Source organism: Aotus nancymaae, unplaced genomic scaffold (genome assembly GCF_030222135.1).
Source record: "Aotus nancymaae isolate 86718 unplaced genomic scaffold, 86718_ANA_hifiasm-v0.15.2.pri h1tg000015l_0, whole genome shotgun sequence".
In the NCBI taxonomy this organism is placed as follows: Eukaryota; Metazoa; Chordata; class Mammalia; order Primates; family Aotidae; genus Aotus; species Aotus nancymaae.
The window spans coordinates 2,411,052-2,432,500 of NW_026988426.1; the positions used below are offsets into that span (position 1 = coordinate 2,411,052).

General features: G+C 44.0%; 1 protein-coding gene across 5 annotated transcripts in view; it reads left to right on the forward strand.

The window, feature by feature from the left end:
• BAIAP2L1 (BAR/IMD domain containing adaptor protein 2 like 1) overlaps positions 1–21,449 on the forward strand; it is a 130,888-nt gene that overhangs the window by 42,278 nt on the left and 67,161 nt on the right. For all 5 annotated transcript variants that reach the window (XM_012455487.3, XM_064376429.1, XM_064376430.1 and 2 more), the window contains one exon: positions 14,534–14,609. In XM_012455487.3, coding sequence (XP_012310910.2) covers positions 14,540–14,609 — 70 coding nt within the window. In that variant the 5' untranslated portion in view covers positions 14,534–14,539. The remainder of the gene's footprint in view (positions 1–14,533; positions 14,610–21,449) is intronic.

A 21,449-nucleotide genomic window follows, 5' to 3' on the forward strand; every position in this document is an offset into this window, starting at 1 on the left:
ATTCCATTATATGGATATAACATATTTTGTTCATCCATTCACCAGTTGATGGACATGTGGGTTGTTCCTAAACAAGATTTTTTTTTAAGACGCCACATTAATGCCTCGTATTTAACAGGTAATTTAAATGACAGCTTGGAAAAACATAGGATTGGAAAGCAAAATTCACAAAGACAGCCCTGGTATTTGCAGAATTGTAAGCCTGTTAGGACTTAGTAGGTAGAGGGCTGAGCCTGGCAGCTTTTTGAACCTTGGTTGGAGTTATCGCCTTGAGCAAGGGAAGTTGCAAGCAGTGGCACCATTACCTAATGCTCAATTTTTGAGGCTAATTGGCCCACAGGGCTTTGTGTCTGTAGCAATGTGTTCAGATGAGCTGGTGGAGCTGAAGGTACTGCCTGCAGCTGGTTCATCTGTGGGCACAGGCATCTCTTATGAAATACAGATGTCAGAACCTGCTGCTGCCAAGGACACTGTGAGGCATTAATCAGATGCCAGGCACTGTTCTTGGTGCTGGAAATGGCGGTGGTGATTACATTAAGATTCCTAGCCTTGGCCAGGTGAGGTGGCTCATGCCTGTAATCCTAGCACTTTGGGAGACTGAGATGACTGGATCACCTGAGATCAGGAGTTCGAGACCAGCCTGGCCAACATGGTGAAACCCTGTCTCTACTAAAAATACAAAATTAGCTAGATGTGGTAGTGTGCTCCTGTAGTCCCAGCTACTGGGGAGGCTGAGGCACGAGAATTGCTCGAACCCGGGAGGTGGAGGTTGCAGTGAGCTGAGATCACGGCACTGCACTCCAGCCTGAACAACAGAGCAAGACTCCATCTAAAAAAAAAAAAAAGATCCCTAGCCTTGATTACATGTAGTTTCTACCAAGGAAACAGAGTAAACAGATAGGGAATATCTTGTATGATAAGCACTTTAAAGAAGGAGAAGCCAGGAACAGAGCTAGAGAGAGGCTGGGGTTGCCACCATCTGTCAAAGAGGACAGAGGATGGTCAAGGAAGGTGTCTCAGAGTTTGTGGGAATGGATGTGACTTGTTCGGAGGACAGCCCAAAGGCCAGTGTGCCTCAGCCCAAACCCGGATGGAGCACAAAGCTGCAGGGAATGTCCCGGCTGTCAATGTCTCTTCCCACCCTGTTGTTAAAAGGACAGAAGTCACTGATGACGTTCACTTTTGATAGACACAAGAGCTAAGCCTGAAACATACCATACCAGGAAACTACCTTTCATCATTTCTCTCCCTTGCTTAGCTATTTCCAGTCATGTGGTATTTTTTAATGCTGATGAGAAATAGTGTATAGTGCTTTTAAAAGATACTATTGTTCGGCTGGGTGCAGTGGCTCACGCCTGTAATCCCAGCACTTTGGGAGGCTGAGGTGGGCGGATCATGAGGTCACAAGTTCAAGACCAGTCTGGCCAACATGGTGAAACTCTGTCTCTACTAAAGACACAGAAATTTAGCTGGCGCCTATAATCCCAGCTTCTCGGGAAGGCTGAGGCAGGAGAATAGCTTGAACCTGGGAGGCAGAGGTTGCAGTGAGCCAAGATGGCGCCATTGCACTCCAGCCTATGCGACAGGACAATACTCCATCTCAAAAAATAAAAAATAGAAAAAAAAAGATACTATTGTTCGCCTATCAAACAGGCAAAAAATATGACAGTACCAAGTATAGGGGAGAATGTGGCAAAACAGTACTTTCACACAGTGGTTTCAGGCATGAAAATGACTACAGTCTTCAAATTTGGCAGTATCTAACAAAATTGAGATATCTGTCACATACCCTGTGTCTCAGCAGTTCTGTTTCCAGGTAAATTCTTACCTGGATGTACGAGGAGACAGGTATCATTCCTTTCCACGTCATTGGGATTAGCAAAAACTTGTAAGCCATCTACATGCCCGTCAGTCAAGAAGCAGATGGGTAAAATGCAGTCTCTTTCTATGACAGGTATATATATGTATGTTTATGTATATCTATATATAAATAAAAAGATTTGTTTCAAGAAATTGGCTTCCACGATTGTGGGGCTGGCTAGTTGAAGATCTGAAGGACAGCCTGGGAGCTGGCACTGCAGTCTCTAAGCAGAATATCTTCTTCCTTAGAGAACCTCACTGTCTTCAGGCTTTTGACTGATTAGGTTATACCCACCCTGATTATTGAAGATAATTTCTTTTCTTTAAAGTCAACTTTAAATAAAAGTTGTGGTGTAGATGTTGACCGTATCTACAAAATACCTTCCTAGCAACACTATGTTTAGACGGCACTGTGTTAGATTCATGGGTTGGTTTTTTTTTTGTTTTATTTTGTTTTGATTTTTTTGAGACAGGGTCTCCCTCTGTTGCCCAGGTTGGAGTACAGTTTTGTGATCATGGCTCGCTGCAGCCTCCACCTCTCTGGCTCAGGCAGTTCTCCCACCTCAGTCTCCAAGCACCATGCCACCCCACCTGGCTAATTTTTTGTTTTGTTTTCAGTAGAGGCAGGGTCTCACTATGTTGCCCAGGCTGGTCTCAACTCTTGGGCTCAAGCAATCCTCCTGCCTCAGCCTCCCAAAGTGCTGAGCTTTCAGGCATGATCTCCCATGCCCAGCCTAGATTCGTGTTTAATTGACTAACAGAATACTGTAGCTTCACTACCTGGACAGTTAAAATGAACTGTCATTAGGGGATACTGTTTAGAAGTTAAATAAGAAGAAACTTCATCAGCATAGGTCGAGGTGAGCAGATCTCAGAAGTACGCCACTGAATAAAGAAGTAAGATGTAACAGTGACATGCATTATATGATACCATTTAAGAATTTATCTTAAGTATTTTTTAACACACAAAGCAAAAGTTTATGTTAATCTTGACTAAATATAAGCGTGTGTGTGAAATTATAAAATATAGGCTAGGTAGTTAACAGCAGTCTGAATTAGTGGCTCTTCCAGGGGAGAAAAGAAGGGGTGTGAGACTTGGATGGGGTGGCTAAGGCACCCTGTCATTTTATCTCTAGCGTTTTGGTGCTTTTTCAGCAAAGGGAACCAGTGTGACTGTTAACTGTTAATAATTCTGTTTTTCTTTTTTTTGTTTTTGAAACAGTCTCACTTTGTCACCCAGGCTGGAGTGCAGTGGCACAATCTTGGCTCACTGCAACCTCCGCCTCCTGGATTTAAGCGATTCTCCTGCCTCAGCCTCCCAACCAGCTGGGATAACAGGCATACGCCACCATGCCCAGCTAATTGTGTATTGTTAGTAGAGACAGGGTTTCTCCATGTAGGCCAGGCTGGTCTCAAACTCCCAATCTCAGGTGATCTGCCCACCTCAGCCTCCCAAAGTGCTGGGATTACAAGTGTGAGCCACCACCCCGGCCAACTGTTAGTAATTTTTGTGGGGACTACAGGTAGTTGTGGATTCTGTGCCCCTCCTCCCCCCCGCCACCCGCCAACCTTTTTTTGAGACAGGGTCTCACTGTGTCACCCAGGCCAAAGTGCAGTGGCGCAATCTCCGCTCACTGCAACCTCTGCCTCCTGAGCTCAAGCACTTCTGCCTCAGCCTCCCTGGGACCACAGGTATACATCGCTATACCCAGCTAATTTTTTGTATTTTTGGTAGAGATGGAGTTTCGCTGTGTTGCACAGGCTGGTATTGAACTTCTGACCTCAAGCAATCCTCCCACCTTGGCCTCCCAAAGTTCTGGGATTACAGGCAGGAACCACCGTGCCCATCCACATTCCCCTTTTTCTTTCTTCTTTTTTTTTTTTTTTTTAAGGGAAAGAAAAGGAGAGGGAGGATCAGACATATTTGTTTGCCCAGGCAGAATTGGTCCACATTATGCCATTAGATTAATTACATTCACCAAAAATCAGGAGTAAGATTACAAGAAAGCTTCTAAAAAAAAGTACAGTGGAGATGCCTGCAGTCACTCATACTAAAATATGTCAGTGCTCTGACCTCATAAAAAGCATTTTCATCTCACTTTATTTCACCATTCATTTGAAGGAGCTACTGAGGCCTCAGGCAGGTGCAAAGGTCAGTAGGGAAACTGCTTGGACCTGCTTCCACCCCACCTCTTGCTGCTGGTAGGATATTCAGCAGGGTTTGAAAAGTCAACATGTCAAAGCTTTGGTGTCATGTCTGTAAAGTGGGGTTAGTAACAGCCATGATGTTAGGATCAAATGGGACAATCGATGTCAAATGTTAGCCATAGAGCCAGACACATAATGGCACTCCGTAAATGTTACAATGTGTCTCAAATGGAAAAAAATTAATGACATAAATATTCTGGGGCCAGATATGGGATCACACCTGGAATCCCAGCACTTTGGGAGGCTGAGATAGGAGGATTGCTTGAGTCCAGGAATTTAAGAACAGCCTGGGTAACATAGCAAGACCCCGTCTCTACCAAAAAATCCAAAAATTAGCCAGATACGGTGATATGTGTCTTTGGTCCCACCTACTCAGGAGGCTGAGGTGGGAGGATCGGTTGATCTCAGTAGGTCAACAAGGCTGCAGTAAACCATGTTCATGCCTCTGTACTCCAGTCTGGGTAACAGAGCAAGACTCTGTCTCAAAAAACAGTAAGTAAGTAAAAATAAATAAAATGTTCTCAAATAAAGCAGAAGATTGTAACACCTCCAATGTCCTCTGTCCTGTACCCATCTTTAGAGGTGCTGTGTTCATGATCTCCCTTATTCTGACGATGACACCAGGGTGGAAGAGCTATGCCATTTATTTTCATATTACAGACAGGAAGTGGAGGTTCCTGGAGATACCTGTGTAAACAGGAATGTTCCTTTGTTTGGAGAGTTGACTCACATTTTAGAGCTTTTCTCTTAGAATATTAATTACTACAGTTGGTTCAGTGTGTACTGAGTATCAAGTGCTATCAAGTGCTTGCAGAGTACATGTTAAGCACTCCATAATGTTAAGTTACCTCACTGAATCCTCTTGCCCCTCATGAGGTAGAAAGTATCATGATTCCGGCCGGACGCAGTGGCTCACACCTGTAATCCCAGCACTTTGGGAGGCCAAGATGGACGAATCACAAGGTCAGGAGATCGAGACCATCCTGGCCAACATGATAAAACCCCATCTCTACTAAAAATACAAAAATCAGCTGGGCGTGGTGGCGGGTGCCTGTAGTTCCAGCTACTTGGGAGGCTGAGGCAGGAGAATTGCTTGAACCCGGGAGGCAGAGGTTGCAGTGAGCTGAGACCGCGCCACTGCACTCCAGCCTGGCGACAGAGCAAGAATCCGTGTCAAAAATAAATAAATTAAATAAATAAGAAAGTATCATGATTCCCATTGCAGACAGAAAACAACTCACAGGCTTTATAGAGGCTCACAGAGGTGGTGATATGATTTGCACAAGAATTCAAGGCCACAGTTTCTTTCTGCCGGATTTCTGCCATACCTCCCAGGCCCATTGCTATTGAGATGGCATCCTATAAATTACAGACAACACAAATTAATACATAATGCAAGACAGCTAATATAATAGATAATATTGACCAATAGGGAACCAAAACATTACTCATTTGACCAACAGAAAGCATTTTTATGGGTTTATATATTTCATTGAGTATTTCTGATCTAACTCATTACTGCAAAGAGAAACATCTCCGTTGTCTAATTTTCCTGTACTTGACTTGTGCTCCAGATTCATGATGGGTATGAACAGCATGACTCTTGTGACCATCTGTTAGCCCACAGGCAGCTGTCTCCTTGCCAAATTTGCTAATACTTTTCCTAAAGGGAGAGGAGGTGATCAAGTATTGGTGATGTTAGTCCAGGAACAGCAGCTTCCAGCAACACTCAGGGAAGAAGGAAGCAAGATTTTCTACAAATAAAATTGATCTTGGCCGGTTGCGGTGGCTCACACCTGTAGTCCTAGCACTTTCGGAGGATGAGGCAGTCGGATCACCTGAGGTTAAGAGCTCAAGACCAGCCTGGCCAACATGGTGAAACCCCGTCTCTACTAAAAATACGAAAATTAGCCGGGCATGGTGGCAGGTGCCTGGAATACCAACTACTCCTGCTTAGGCACAAGAATCACTCCTGCTGAACAGTCTAGGGAGAAAGATAAAAAAATAAGAAAAAAAAAGAATCACTTGAACCCAGAAGGCAGAGGTTGCAATGAGCCGAGATCGCACCACTGGCCACTGCACTCCATCCTGGGAGACACGGCAAGACTGTGTCTCAAAAAAAAAAAAAAGTTGATCTTGACATATCCTCAGTTAACCCTTGTTACAGCCATTTTTGCCGCATGATGTTAGAATGTACCTTGATTGGTTGGAACATTTGTGACATCGCTCGGTTAATTTGTGTGAGATCCTAGAGAAGAAAATATGTAAAATGTCAAGGATACATACATTACAAGTCATAGAACTGCATATTTACATAGAGATTCTTAAATCACTTTTAATGCTTGTCTATCATAAATACTATACTTTTAGCTGAGGAAAACAAAGCACTGAAATATCAAATAATTTGCCCTTGTTTGTATAGAGAACTTCTTTTTTTTTTTGAGACTGGGTCTCACTCTGTCACCCAGGCTGGAGAGCAGTGGTGCTATCTCAGCTCACTGCAACCTCTGCCTCCTGGGTTCAAGTGATTCTCCTGCCTCAGCCTCTTGAGTATCTGGGACTACAGGCGCCCACCACCGTGCCTGGCTAATTTTTGTATTTTTAGTAGAGACGGAGTTTCACCATGTTGGACAGGCTGGTCTCGAACTCCTGACTTCAGGTCATCCAACTGCCTCAGCCTCCCAAAGTGCTGGAATTACAGGCATGAGCCTCCACACCCGCCCTATAGAGAGCTATTAAACTAAAAGAGAAACTAATTCTTAGAAGTTTAAAGTCTGCTCAGCTTATCTGGCTAGTCATAATTGAATTAATGTATCCTTTATTAATTATAAATAAGTGCAGTTAATTTATGCACAGTTTCGTATTGGTAATTCTTTGAAAATGAATTCTAAAAAGCCCAAATGCTAAGGAAGCTAAAACCATTATAAGATTGCATAATTCATTTCTCATAATTATTCATAATTCATAATTATGATCTGTAACTCTACAGAGCCAGGAGAAATGCTGGGGTAAACAGACCAGCTAGAAGTCTGGTGGAAAGTGCCTGTTGGTTCCAGGGGGACTGTCCCCCAACATTTTATGTAGAATAGCTAATCACTAATTTTCCAGTACTGCTAAGGTTTTGCGGTAGAACCAAGCCTTCTTTGTATGCGACTCAGCACAAGAAGAGTGATAATACCACTAGCCTAGAATTTATTGTGCAACCACAGCTATGACTGCCCTTCCCTGGTTGGAAATGAAACTCATTCTGGTTAAAACCAGTTTGGCAAAGTTTCCTCTTTGCCAGACAGTAACTGGTGGAAATATACTAAGCTTTTGTTATTTTTTTAGTAACATTGCCACTTGGCCCATTTATATTTTTTCTGTTCACTTTAAGATTCACTTGGTATCCTAAGCCTTTTAATTCTTAGTGCCAAACTTAAATTAAAATGGATTTGTTCGTTACCCTGATGACTCTTAACATTGCAGCCTGTTTAAAATTCAAGTCTTCACAAGCCTGGTGATAGCACTGACCTTTGCCTCAACTACGGCTCTCCCCCGAAATATGGGGCCCTTGCAATTTACAAGTGCATCCACAACTACTATAAAACTTTAGAGATTTTGGAATACAAAGGCAGCATTGCTTTTTTGTTCCTGGGTTTAAAACTAACATGTACTTCAGCTAAAATAACTAGATGAATGGCCAAGAGCCAATATAGGAATGGATTTTCCACTGTTAAAAAGGCCAAAATTTTTGGGGGAGAAATTTCTGTAGCTTAACGTAAGTACGGTAATAAGTCTATATGTTAAAGTTTTCAAGCTTAAAAACTCTAGTGTTGACTATAAGCTCATTGTAGTCTCAAGTCTTAGTCGAACTGTTACCCCACCCCCTACCCCCCGGTAGAATCATTTGGATAGGGATTTGTGTATGATGTTAACTTTGGAAGTTCTCATTAATTTGCTGTTCTTGATATTTTGGTTTTTTTGAGACAGAGTTTCGCTCTTGTTGCCCAGGCTAGAATGCAATGGTGCAATCTCGGCTCCCTGAAACCTCCACCTCCCTGGTGCAAGTAATTCTCCTGCCTCAGCCTCCCGAGTAGCTGGAATTATAGGCATGTGCCACCATGCCCAGCTAATTTTTTTTGTATTTAGTAGCGATGGGATTTCACCATGTTGCCCAGGCTGGTTGAACTCCTGGGCTCAAACGATCCACCTGCCTTGGCCTCCCAAAGTGCTGGGATTACAGGCATGAGTCACCGGCCTGGCCTATAACAATTTTAAATATCTTTAAAATAATTTTATCTTTTAATTAGAAATGTAGCCATTTTTGAATGAAATTATGAGATTTTGAAAATTAGTGAAATCTCATAGATTGCTAGTGGGGGATGTAAAATGGTGCAGCTGTTCCAAACAAAAGTCTGGCAGTTTCTTATCAAGTTAAACATGTGCCTCCCATGTGACACAGCAGTGGGGCTCCCAGGTTATCCTAGATATAAGAAAACTTACGTTCACATAAAAACTTGTACGTGATCACTCAGATCAGCTTTGTTTGGAATTGTAAAAACCTGGAAACAACCCAGATGTTCTTCAACAAGTATGTGGATAAACAAACTGCAATTTATCCATACCGTGGAATAGTACTGGCAAAAAAAACACATAAACTGCACCCAACAATTTGGATACATCTTAGGGCATTGCGCTGGGTGAAAAAGACAATCTTAAAATGCTACATACTGTATGATTGCTTTGTTTTTTTTTTTTTTTTTTTTTTTTTTTTTTGAGATGAAATCTCGCTCTGTCACCAGGCTGGAGTACAGTGGTGTGATCTCAGCTCACTGCAACCTCTGCCTCCCGGGTTCAAATGATTCCCCTGCCGCAGCCTTCCAACTAGCTGGGATTACAAGTGCGCCACCATGCCTAACTAATTTTTGTGTTTTTAGTAGAGATGGGGTTTTACCACGTTGCCCAGCATGGTCTCCATCTCCTGACCTGATGATCCACCCGCCTCGGCCTCCCATGATGCCTTTTTGTTTTGTCTTGTTTTTGAGATGGAGTCTTGCTATGTTGCCCAGGCTGGAGTGCAATGGCATGGTCTCAGCTCACTGCAACCTCTGCCTCCTAGGTTCAAGCAATTCTCTGGCCTCAGCCTCCTGAGTAGCTGGGATTACAGACGCCTGCCACCATGCCCAGCTAATTTTTCTATTTTTAGTAGAGATGGGGTTTCACCATGTTGGCCAGGCTGGTCTTGAACTCCTGACCTCAGGTGATCTGTCCGACTTGGCCTCTTAAAGTGCTGGGATTACAGGCATGAGCCACCCCACCAGGCTGTGATTCCTTTTATATAGCATTCTCACAATGACAGAATCATAGATGGAGCTCAGGAGGTGCCAGAGGTGAGGATTGGTGAGGAGAGTGTTATTATTAAGTGGTGGCACAAAAGAGATATGTTTGTTAATGGAACAGTTCCTTATTTTACTTGTGGTGATAGTCATACCAATCTACATATATGATAAAGTTTCATAGAAATGATGAAACCCGGCCAGGCATGGTGGCTCACACCTGTAATCCCAACACTTTGTGAGGCTAAGGCTAAGGCAGGTGGATCACCTGAGGTCAGGAGTTCGAGACCAGCCTGGCCAACACAGCTCTATTAAAAATACAAAAGTTAGCCGGGCATGGTGGTGAGCCCCTGTAATCTCAGCTACTCAGGAGGCTGAGGCAGGAGAATTTCTTGAACCCAGGAGGCAGAGGTTGCATTGAGCTGAGATCATGCCACTGCACTCCAACCTGGGCAACAGAGCAAGACTCCGTTTCAAAGAAAAGAAATGATAAAACCCTCCCCCCAAAATAAGTGATACAAAAAGTGGGAAAATCCACATAAGGCCTGTAGTTTGGTTAACAGTACTATATCAGTGTGAGTTTCCTGGTTTGATAATATACTGTGGTTGTAGAAGATACCACATACAGAAGCATACCTGGGAACTCTGTGTATTACTTTTACAACTCTTACGAGTCTTAAACTATTTCAAAATAAAAAGCCTCCAAAGAAAAGAATTGAGAAGAGATGACAGAAGTAACAGCCAGATCAGCCTGGGCAACATAGCAAGACCTTGTCTCTAAAAATATATATATATATTGTTTTTTAATTACCTGGGCACAGCTCTGAACTATGTGGTTCCAGCCCCCTTCCTGACGGAAAGCTGACCACCTGATGATTGTCCCCCACCCAATGAGAGGAAAATAGAAACCTCTCAGCAGAAACCCAGTGGCGCCTGATTACTGTAGAGCGGCTATTCGCTGGAAATGAAGCCAGCAAGGCAGCCACCCTGCTGTGCACACACCCACGGCTTCCAGCTGGCAGTGACGGGCTTCACTCCTAAATACGAACTGACCATCAGGGATCACCAGACATGTGAGGATAGTAACACGAAAGACAGGGATATCAAACAATGAAAGGTAATAGGGAGATGATATGGTAATTGGAATAAAACACACCAAAAAGTTATAATTAATTCAGACAGGAGAAGCTACTGCATCTATAAAACAAGAACAGGAGGGTGCTTCTAAAAAGAAGCAATCAAAAGGCTGGGTGTGCTGGCTCACACCTGTAGTCTCAGCACTTTGGGAGGACAAGGTGGGCGGATTGCTTGAGCTCAGGAGTTCTAGACCAGCATGGGCGTCATGGCGAAATGTCGCTACCAAAAATACAAAAAATTAGCCAGGCATGGTGGCACATACCTGTGATCCCAGCTACTTGGGAGGCTGGGGCAGGAGGATCACTTGAGCCTGGGAGGCAGAGGTTGTAGTGAGCCAAGATCACACCACTGCACTCCAGCCTGGGTGACAAAGCAAAACTCCATCTCCAAAAACAAAAATAAAAAGCAATCAAGAAACATGAACATGCTCTTAGAAGTTAAAAATATATCGAATTAAAAAATAGAATTGGAACATAAAGTTGAGGATATCTGTTAGAGTTGTAGAACAAAAATACACAAAGTGGAAAATCAAAAATGATTATAAACCCAGGATATATAAAATCTTCATCAGAGTTCCAGAAAGGATGAAGAGACAAGAAATAGGAACGATATTTGGACTTGAAGGACATAATTTTCCACATGGCTAGGGGTCCCACTGAGTATCCAGTAAAATAAATGGAAAAAAAACAAAACAAAAAAACTAATTTTGGGAGAGACCATGGTGCAATTAATTACAGAACACAGGAATAAAGAGAGGCTTCCAGAAATAAGCTTTAAAAAAAAAAGTCACATAGGAGGAACCGACAACTGACTTCAACAGCAGACCCAGATGCTAAAGACAGTGGAGTAATATCTTTTTTTTTTTTTCATGAGACAAGGTCTCACTCTGTCACCCAAACTGGAGTGAAGTGATACAATCACAGCTCACTGCAGCCTCAACCTCCTGGACTCAAGTGATCCTGTCACCTCAGCCTCCCAAGGAGCTGGGACCACAGGCACAAGCCATCACAGCTGGCTAATGTTGTTAATTTTTTGTAGTGATGGGGGTCTCAATATGTTGCCCAGGTTGGTCTCAAACTCCTGAGCTCAAGCAATCCTCCCACTTCAGCCTCCCACAGTTCTGGGATTACAAGCGTGAGCCACCACACCTGACCAAATGATATCTTAAAACTTCTATGGAAAATAGTTTCAGTCTACACTGCTCTACTCAGCACAATAGCAAACAAATGTCAAGGTAAAGGTAATTTCAGACACATGGGGACTCATTTACCTCTCATACATCAGTTCTTAGATCATTTTTGGAGAGTGATCTCCCTTTTGAAGAAAGGAAGACGTGGACCTGGATAATGAGCTCTGCCACAGGCCACCAGAACAGCCATGCTAGGTCAACAGTGACAGTCAAGCCAGACTGAGCAGGATGGTGGAGAGTCCTTAGAGGAAGGCTGGGGGAAACAACAGCACGAGAGATTAGCTGAGAGTTTTGGACATTTGAAAAATAGTATTGATAGACCTCAGCCAAGTCTAATACAGCATGGGGACAAATTTAAAACAGATAAACAGAAAACTAGGCAAAGGTGAGGGTTGGGCAGAATGAAACAGTTGTCCATCCCAGGAAAAACAGCAAGGCTTTACCAAGAAAGGAAGCCATCACCCTTATGACAGAGTCATAATGAACACCGACTATTGATTCATCAGGAAATTGCCATCTAATTGCATAGAAAGTCCACTGGAAGGTCAGATGCAGTGGCTCACACCTATAATCCCAGCACTTTGGGAGGCCAAGGCAGGAGGATCACAAAGTCAGGAGTTCTCAACCAGCCTGGCCAACATGGTGAAACCTCATCTCTACTAAAAAAAATACAAAAATTAGCCAGGCATGGTGGCGGGCACCTGTAATCCCAGCTACATGGGAGGCTGAGGCAGGAGAATTGCTTGAACCTGGGAGGTGGAGGTTGCAGTGAGCCAAGATCATGCCACTGCATTCCAGCCTGGGCGACAGAGTGAGACTCCATCTTAAAAAAAAAAAAAAACAAAAAACACTGGAAAGGAAGAGTGAGAGGTATAAAGACCTAAGGCCCCGTCTACTGTAGTAGGAATCCAGAGTTACTCTCCAATATTGAGAAATCAAGAATATTTTTAAAAAAGAATATTTAAAACTTAGCAATAAATACAAAAATAGGAGTGTAGTTGAAGTTGCTGTTGGGAGTAAGACCGGGGTTATGGAAAGGTCGAGGCATGGGTTGTTTTTTGTAATCATTGTTTGATAAAAATAAGGATTGTCATGTTCTCTCTCTCCTCCTGATTCATTTATTCTGAAGGGTATGTATGTAAAGCACCTGCCTCTTTGAATATTGGGTAGTTGTTCATTCTTTTTATCATTTGGTATTTATAAATGGAGTATGCATTTGGGGAGGGGTTGATGAGACTTGAATGGTGTATTGGGGATGATGAATATCATGAAGCTTATTGTTCCTAGATGGAACAAATACATACAGTTGCCACGTGTTCTGAGTCATGAAGTCTGGGTACCGTAGGAATGATTTATTTTCTGTTCTTCAAAGTTAGAGTATTTTAAAACTTAGATCAACATCCTAAAAAGTTGCTTGTCTTATACCTGTCCTAGCATTCGTCTTTATGACTTTCTAGTGATACAGGAATAGCACGTGTTAAAATGAAACCCGGACACTGGCTGCACTGTGAAATCCATGAGAGGGAAACTGCCTTCTCATCCTTAGCTGTGTGCACAGGGCCTGGGCCACGTAGTTACTTCACAAGTCCTCGGCAAATAAACGAATCACTAGAAAAACGTGATGGAGGCTGGGTGCAGCGGCTCACACGTGTAATCCTAGCACTTTGGGAGGCCGAGGTGGACAGATCACCTGAAGTCTCAAACCTGGAGTTTGAGACCAGCCTGGCCAACATGGCGAAACCCTGTCTCTACTAAAAATACAAAAATTAGCCAGGTGTCATGGCACGCGCCTGTAATCCCAGCTACTTGTGAGGCTGAGGCAGGAGAATCAGTTCAACCTGGGAGGCAGAGGTTGCAGTAAGCCAAGATCGCACCACTACACTCCAGCTTGGGTGACAAAGTGAGACTCGGTCTAAAAAAAAAAAAAAACAAAAAAAAACAGAAAAATGCCAGGGACACCCAGAAAGAAGTTTCCAGGCAGGCCTGTGTCCTAGGGCTATCAACAATGTGCCATCAACGCCCACACCCCCATAATTAGGCACAGTAAAAACAAAATCTCCTGGAAATTTCTATTCAATTGATAACCAAAACATTGCCTTTATACTTAAGTAAAGGTGGCTGATCCTGCACAGGTGTTCCTTAACACTAGAACGACAACCATTAACAATCTCCTCCAACCCAGGAGGATTCCAGACCCACAGTCCCACAGTCCCTGCAGGGTATGGTAGAGACATGAATGTCTGCTGCCTGCTCCATTTATAGCAGATTCTAGGGAGCCCCTTGGGCAACTGAGAACTGCCAGGGTTATGGGCAACTTGCTGCTCAAGAGCTCTGTTCCATCAGTAAGGAAATAGATATTCTTCATGATTTTTAAATCAGCAGGCCAGGCGCAGTGGCTCATGCCTGTAATCCCAGCTGTCTGGGAGGCCGAGTCAGGCGGATCACGAGGTCAAGAGATCGAGACCAACCTGGCCAACATGGTGAAACCTGGTCTTTTCTAAAAACACAAAATTTAGTGGGCATGGTGATGCATGCCTGTAATCCCAGCTACTCGGGAGGCTGTGGCAGGAGAATCACTTGAACCCGGGAGGCAGAGATTGCAATGAGCCAAGATTGTGCCACTCCACTCCAGCCTGGCAACAGAGCAAGACTCCATCTCCAAAAAAATAAAATAAAATAAAATCAGCATTCATTACTTTGTAGACTGCGCTATTAATCATCCTTAGTTCTCCTGGGCCACACAGCGACAAAATCTGAAGATGACTTGGTTTATTGTTTGTTCATTTTATTAATTAGTGTGTTTTGTTTGTTTGTTTGTCAGAATGTTATGGAACAGTTCAATCCTGGGCTTCGAAATTTGATAAACCTAGGGAAAAATTATGAGAAAGCCGTAAATGGTAAGTCTGTTTTTCTGAATTGATACTCAGTAAATATTTAATTATTTTTAAATGCTTAGTATTGAAGTTTTAAATACCTCTAAATGGTAAAAATTGTTTAAATGAATTTAATCTGCAGAACTTTGCAATGACAGTACACAGTGATATTAGCGTATTTGAAACAAGTCACTTGAATGATAGTGAGGCTACTATAAGTGATGTATTTTAACTGTCAAACCATGCTTTCTACTTTTTAAACCAAATTCTTGGTAAACTAACAACAAATATAAAATGTGTACGTAAGACATTTATAAGTTAGTTCCCTACAGCACAGAAATTACTCTTCTTTTATTTATATAAATTTCTTGGCTGGGCGTGGTGACTCACACCTGCAATCGCAGCACTTTGGGAGGCTGAGGTGGGCAGATCACCTGAGGTTGGGAGTTTGAGACCAGCCTGGCCAACATGAAGAAACTCCGTCTTTACTAAAAATACAAAATTAGCCTGGCCTGGTGGCACATGCCTGTAATCCCAGCTACTCAGGAAGCTGAGGCAAATAAGTGCTTGAACACGGGAGGTGGAGGTTGTAGTGAGCCGAGATTATGCCATTGCACTCCAGCCTGGTCAACAAGAGCAAAACTCTGTCTCAAAAAAAAAAAAAAAAAAAAAAAAAAAAAATCAGTGGTCCCTTTAAAAACTTAAAATGCTAGCAATCACCAAATTCTAACATGCTCAAGACAGTTCTCCCCCAAAATGTAGCAAGCATCACCCCCAACACCTTTAGACCCTAGTTTCACCCTCTGCCATGATTCACTAAGACTACCAAGTAACATAAGTAGAAAATGTAGTTTCTGGGTGGGCATGGTGGCTCACGCCTGTAATCCCAACAATTTGGGAGGCTGAGGCGTGTGAACTCCTGAGGTCGGGAGTTCGAGACCAGTCTGACCAGCTTGGAGAAATCCCATCTCTATTAAAAATACAAAATTAGTCGGGTGTGGTGGCGCATGCCTGTAATCCCAGCTGCTCAGGAGGCTGAGGCAGGAGAATCGCTTGAACCCAGGAGGCAGAGGTTGTGGTGCGCCGATATCTTACCATTGCACTCCAGCCTGCATAACAAGAGTGAAACTCCACCTCAGGAAAAAAAGAAAAGAAAATGTAGTTTCTGACAGATTTGAAGGCGGCTTCAGATCAAGTTTTACATCTTTTACTAAACCCTTCCTCCCTCTCGCTCTCCCTTCCCCCCTTTTCTTTTTCTTTCTCTCTTCTCTCTTTTTTCTCTTTTCTTTCTCTTCTCTTTCCTTCTCTCTCCCTCCCTCCCCCCTCCCTTCCTCTTCTGTCTCTCTCCCTCTGTCTCCTCCTCTTTTTTCTCTTTCTTTTCTTTCTCTTCCTTCCTCTTTTCTTTCTTTCCTCTTTCTTTTTCTTTCTTTCCCTCCTCCCTCCCTCTTTCCCCTCCCTCCCTTCCTCCCCCCCTTTCTTTCTTTCTTTCCTTTCTCTCTCTCTTTTCTTTTCTCTCTTCTTTTCTTTTCTTTCCTGAGTTCAAGCAATTCTCCTGCTTCAGCCTCTCGAGTAGCTGGGATTACAGCCATGCACCACCATGCCCAGCCACTTTTTGTATTTTTAGCAGAGACGGGGTTTCACCATGTTGGCCAGGCTGCTCTCAATCTCCTGACCTCAGATAATCCACCCACCTCAGCCTCCCAAAGTGCTGGGATGACAGGCATGAGCCACCCTGTCAGGCCTCTTACTTCTCTTTTTTTTTCCATATTACACCTTTGGTTGCTCCCTGTTGATATTTTGAAAATAAACCTGTGGCCTCACACACGCTCAGCATGAACCTGCCCCAGGAAGCGGGGGTGAGCTGGCTAGACTCTGGACTCTGGGTGACGAGGCGCACCATTGTGTGTAGTCACTGGAAAAGCAAACTGCTCATTTACTGTCTTCTGCCTCACTTTCGGGGACTTCAGCAGCAGGAAGTGCAGCAGGTCTGGGAGTTTTCTCCCTTGCTCTCCAGCAGTCCCCGTGATTTCTGCAGGTGCCCCCGTCCTCCAGAGAGCCAGAGCTGTGCACTGCTGACTCTCCCTCGAAGATTGCTTAGTCACAAGGCCACAGAGTCATTGCTTTAGATGTCCTTGTGAAGGAAATCACTGTGACCTGCAGTTTTGTTTTTTTTTCTTTCTTTCTATCATGAGCTGCCTCCTGAGGCAGAGTTTTACAAGGTGAGTCGGTGAGCTGCCTACAGCTTAGTTTCCTGCCAACAAGGCTTCTCCCCAAAGGGCTCTCACCATTTTAGCACCTCCTGGGGAGTATTCTGTACTTCAGAAAGTATTTCCAGAATTTCTGCAGGCCATCTGGTTGTGCCTCTGCTGAAGCCATTCAGAAATTTAGGTAAATGTGTAACATCCTTGGTGAGAATTTGGAAGTAGTTGAGGCGGCCAGATGTGCAGTCCCCAGTTAGGTTAGAACACGAGGCAGGCTGGGCGTGGTGGGCTCATGCCTGGAATCCCAGCACTTTGGGAGGCCAAGGCAGGAGGATAGCTTTAGCCCAGGAGTTCGAGACCCCATCTCTACAAAAAAATTTTAAAAATAGCTCAGGTCAGGCATGGTAGCTCATGCCTGTAATCTCAGCACTTTGGGAGGCCGAGGCGGGCAGATCACCTGAGGTTGGGAGTTTGAGACCAGCCTGGCCAACATGGTGAAACTGATCTTGGCTAAAAATATTAGCCGGGCGTGGTGACACGTGCCTATAGTCCCAGCTACTCAGGAGGCTGAGACTTGAGAATCACTTGAAACCAGGAGGTGGAGGTTGCAATGAGGCAAGATCGTGCCACTGCACTCCAGCCTGGGCAACAGAGCGAGACCGCCTCAAAAAAAAAAAAAAAAAAAATTAGCTGGCCATGGTGGCATGCGCCTGTGGTCCTAGCTATCAGGAGGCTGAGGTGGGAGGATTACTTGAGTCCAGAAGTTCGAGGCTACAATGAGCTGTGATTGTACCACTGTACACCAGCCTGGGAAACAGAGCAAGACCTTGTCTCAAGTAAATTAAATTAAATTAAAATTTTAAAAAAAGGAACCCAGGTAAACAGGTGAATGGCTAGGAGCATTGTACAGACTGGCGTCACAATAATATGAGTAGTGTGGGTTGGTGTGGACTGGAGGCCCTGCAGGAGCTGAGCTAGCTGACAGATGCTAAGTTTCAGCAGGCACACACTGCTGCACACATAAAAGACGGCAAGTAAGCCAGGACCTGGGGTCCATGCTGGCATGGGTGGCACACTGTTGTGGAGTGGGCGGGGTAGGGTCTGATCCCTTGTGCACTTGAATGCACACGTCAGAGCTTGTCATATGCTGTGTCAGTCAGGCTGCACAAATCACTGCCTGCAGACCTGGTGGCTTCAGACAGCAACAGCTTCTTCTTTCTCCTGTAAGGGCAGGGGCAGTTCTCCAGACCCTCGAGACTCACTCCTGCACCAGCAGTCTTCTGAGGCCTGTGAGGGGCTATGGGTTGGATGCACTCTCCCCATGGGGTCTTTCCCCTTCAGGGAGGCCAGACTCAGTCCTCACTCAGTAGCAGTGGCGTCCTAAGAATATAAGCCCCAGTGCCCAGCACCTCTCAAGCCCCTGCGGGAGTCATGCCTGTTGATAACCCATGGGTCAAAGCAGGTCCCATGGCCACACCACCTGGGTGGGGACCACATAGGCTGGGAATTCTGGGAGGTGTAATTCCTGGAAGGGCATTACTGTAATAATCTACCATGGGCTCACCTTGTGGACAGTGAGAGGCCACCAAAGGCTTTGAGCAGAACGTTCACCCGATGAAATCATATTTTAAGGAAAAAATATCAGGTAGAAGCACATAGATTAGTCTAGACTGATGAAGTATTTGGCCAACCACTAACATAAAACTAGGCCAGGTACGGTGGCTCATGCCTGTAATGCCAGCACTTTGGGAGGCTGAGGTGTGAGGATCGCTTCAGCTCAGGTGTTCAAGACCAGCCTGGGCAACATAATGAGACCCTGTTTCTAGAAAAACTAAAAAATCAGCCAGGTGTGGTGGCATGAGGGGGGATCGCTTAAGTCCAGGAGGTTGAGGCTGTGGTGAGCTATGATCACACCACTGCACTCCAGCTTGGGCAACAGAGTGAGACCCTGACTCTTAAAATATACATATATATAACTAATATGCTTCTTTCCTTCAAACAATAAGCAGTTTTGAGATGAAGTCTCGCTCTGTCACCCAGGTTGTAGTGCAGTGACACGATTTGGGCTCACTGCAACCCCCACCTCCCGGGTTCAAGCAATTCTTCTGCCTCAGCCTCCAAAGTAGCTGGGACTACAGGCACATACCACCATGCCCAGCTAAGTTTTATATTTTTAGTAGAGATGGGGTTTCACCATATTGGTCAGGCTGGTCTTAAGCTCCTGACCTCGTGATCCACCCACCTCTGCCTCCCAAAGTGCTGGGATTACAGGCATGAGCCACCATGCCCCGCCGAAAATATCTTAATGTGTCCACAAAAGGTGGACAAAATTATGAAAGTATTATTATTTATCTCTTCAGGCTAAATTTTATAATTTTCAAGTTAACTTTATCATAATAGCAAAGATATTTTACAAGACCAAGAAGGTTACATAGTTATAAATGTAAGTCAACAATTAATGAAAAAATTTGATTTAATGTGTGGATGCAAATCAAAAATTTTGTTTAAATATTGTGTAATCCTGCATGCCATTCCCCCATTAATTTGCTTTTCAGATTATCAGTACTTTCCAGCTTAAAATCTTCACACTAAGATGTTACATCTTGTAACTTGACGGTTTACTGGCTACACACCTTGTGTTTAGGGGGAGTCACTTCTTCATTCTAGCTGAGACTAAAGAGTCAGATAGTACCATCGTTTAGAGCTGAGGAAGTGAAGCGCCCGGCCAGAGCTGTGTGCTTTCCTTCCCACTGACTCAACATTGACCTTGGGCACGTCCCAGAATGTCTCCACTCCACTGCCCTTAGTGCGACAGGCCGATGACGTTACGACCCACGTCTTAATATCGTTGGATAGATTAACTAAGTACATATATAAATGCTCATTGCTACTGTTCTTTCTACAATTACACTTTAAGGTTATTCTGAGTCTTATAATAGTGCAGTAGAGCATTGCATTTCATAAAGTTGTTATATCTATAGAGTAAAAATCATAACTTTTATAATTTTCCTGTCTTCACCAAAAAGCAAAAAAAGTAGTATTTTTTGCCAGAAAAAAATACTAATCTTTTGGCTTTTCATACCTTCAGCTGGACCTGCACATGAATTAATTCTGTGGCTCACAACTAAAATCCCAGCACTTTGGTAGAGGCTCAGGCAGGAGGAGTGCTTGAGCCCAGGAGTGCCAGACTAGCCTGGGCAACAGAGAGGGACCCCAACTCTAAAATATATATATATATATTTTTTTTTTTGAGACAGAGGATCTCACTCTGTTGCCCAGGCTGGAGTACTGTGGTACAACTGTGGTTCGCTGCAGCCTTGACCTTCTGGGCTCAAGCGATTCTCCCACTTCAGCTTCCTGAGTAGCTGGGACTATAGGCATTTACCATCGCCACCATGCCTGGCTAGATTTTTTGTTTGTTTGTTTTTAATAGAGATGGGGTCTCCCTATGTTGCCCAGGCTGATCTCGAACTCTTGGGCTCAAGTGATCCTCCCACCTCAACCTCCCAAAATGCTGGGAATAAAAGTATAAGCCACCGCATCCACCCCCCTCAACTTCTTTTTTTAATTACTGAGGAATGGTGGCACCTCCTGTAGTCCCAACTACTCGGGAGACTGAGGCAGAAGGTATCAGGTGAGACTTCTGATCCCTTGAGCCCAGGAGGTTGAGGCTGCAGTGAGCCATGATTGTGCCACTGCACTCCAGCCTGGGTGAAAGAACAAGACCCTGCCTCTCAAAAAAAATAAAATAAAATCCACCAAGTTAAAACAATTGCCCATTATACATTGGGGCATGGCAGCTGGTGTGGCCTCTAGGATTCCTCAGGGCACTTTGAGCTCTGAAACATTGTGGTCTCCAAAGCTCCAGGGGAAACTGAATTCTAGGTCTGAAACCAAACTTAGAGTAAAATTCCAAATAAATGCTTTTCTCCAAATTTACATTAAGCAGGCTGGGTCTGTATCATATCTTCAAGCCCCTCAAACCTAGATTGTAAAGTGAAAAAAATGTGTTGGCAGCTTCCATTTGTTCATTTATTGCTCACATTCTTAGGGCATTTTAAGGACGAGCAACCTTTGTTCAGAAAGGATAAGTAATTTGCCCCAGGAGGTCACATAGTTATAATTTAGTCTTCAGAATTAGTTTGAAGGGGGCAGTATTATTTTTAAGATAATCAGAACCCACTGTGTAGCAATAAAATTTTTTCCTGTCTTTGCCAAAAAAGAAAAAAAAGTAGAGCATTCAATTTATTTTTTTGTTTTTTGTTTTATTTTGAGACAGAGTCTCACTCTGACACCCAGGCTGGACTGCAACCTCCACCTCCTGGGTTCAGGCGATTCTCCATCTTCAACCTTCCGAGTAGCTGGGACTACAGGCACATGCCACCACGCCTGGCTAACTTTTTGTATTTTTAATAGAGATGGGGTTTCACTATGTTACCCAGGATGCTCTCAATCTCCTGACTTTGTGATCCGCCCACCTCAGCCTTTCAGAGTGCTGGGATTACAGGCCTGAGCCACTGCACCCGGCCTATCTTTATTTTTGAGACAAGATCTGGCTCTGTCACCCAGGCTAGCATGCAGTGGCATGATCTCGGCTCACTGCAACCTCTGCCTCCTAGGCTCAAGAAGTCCTCTCACCTCAGCCTCCCAAGTAGCTGGGACT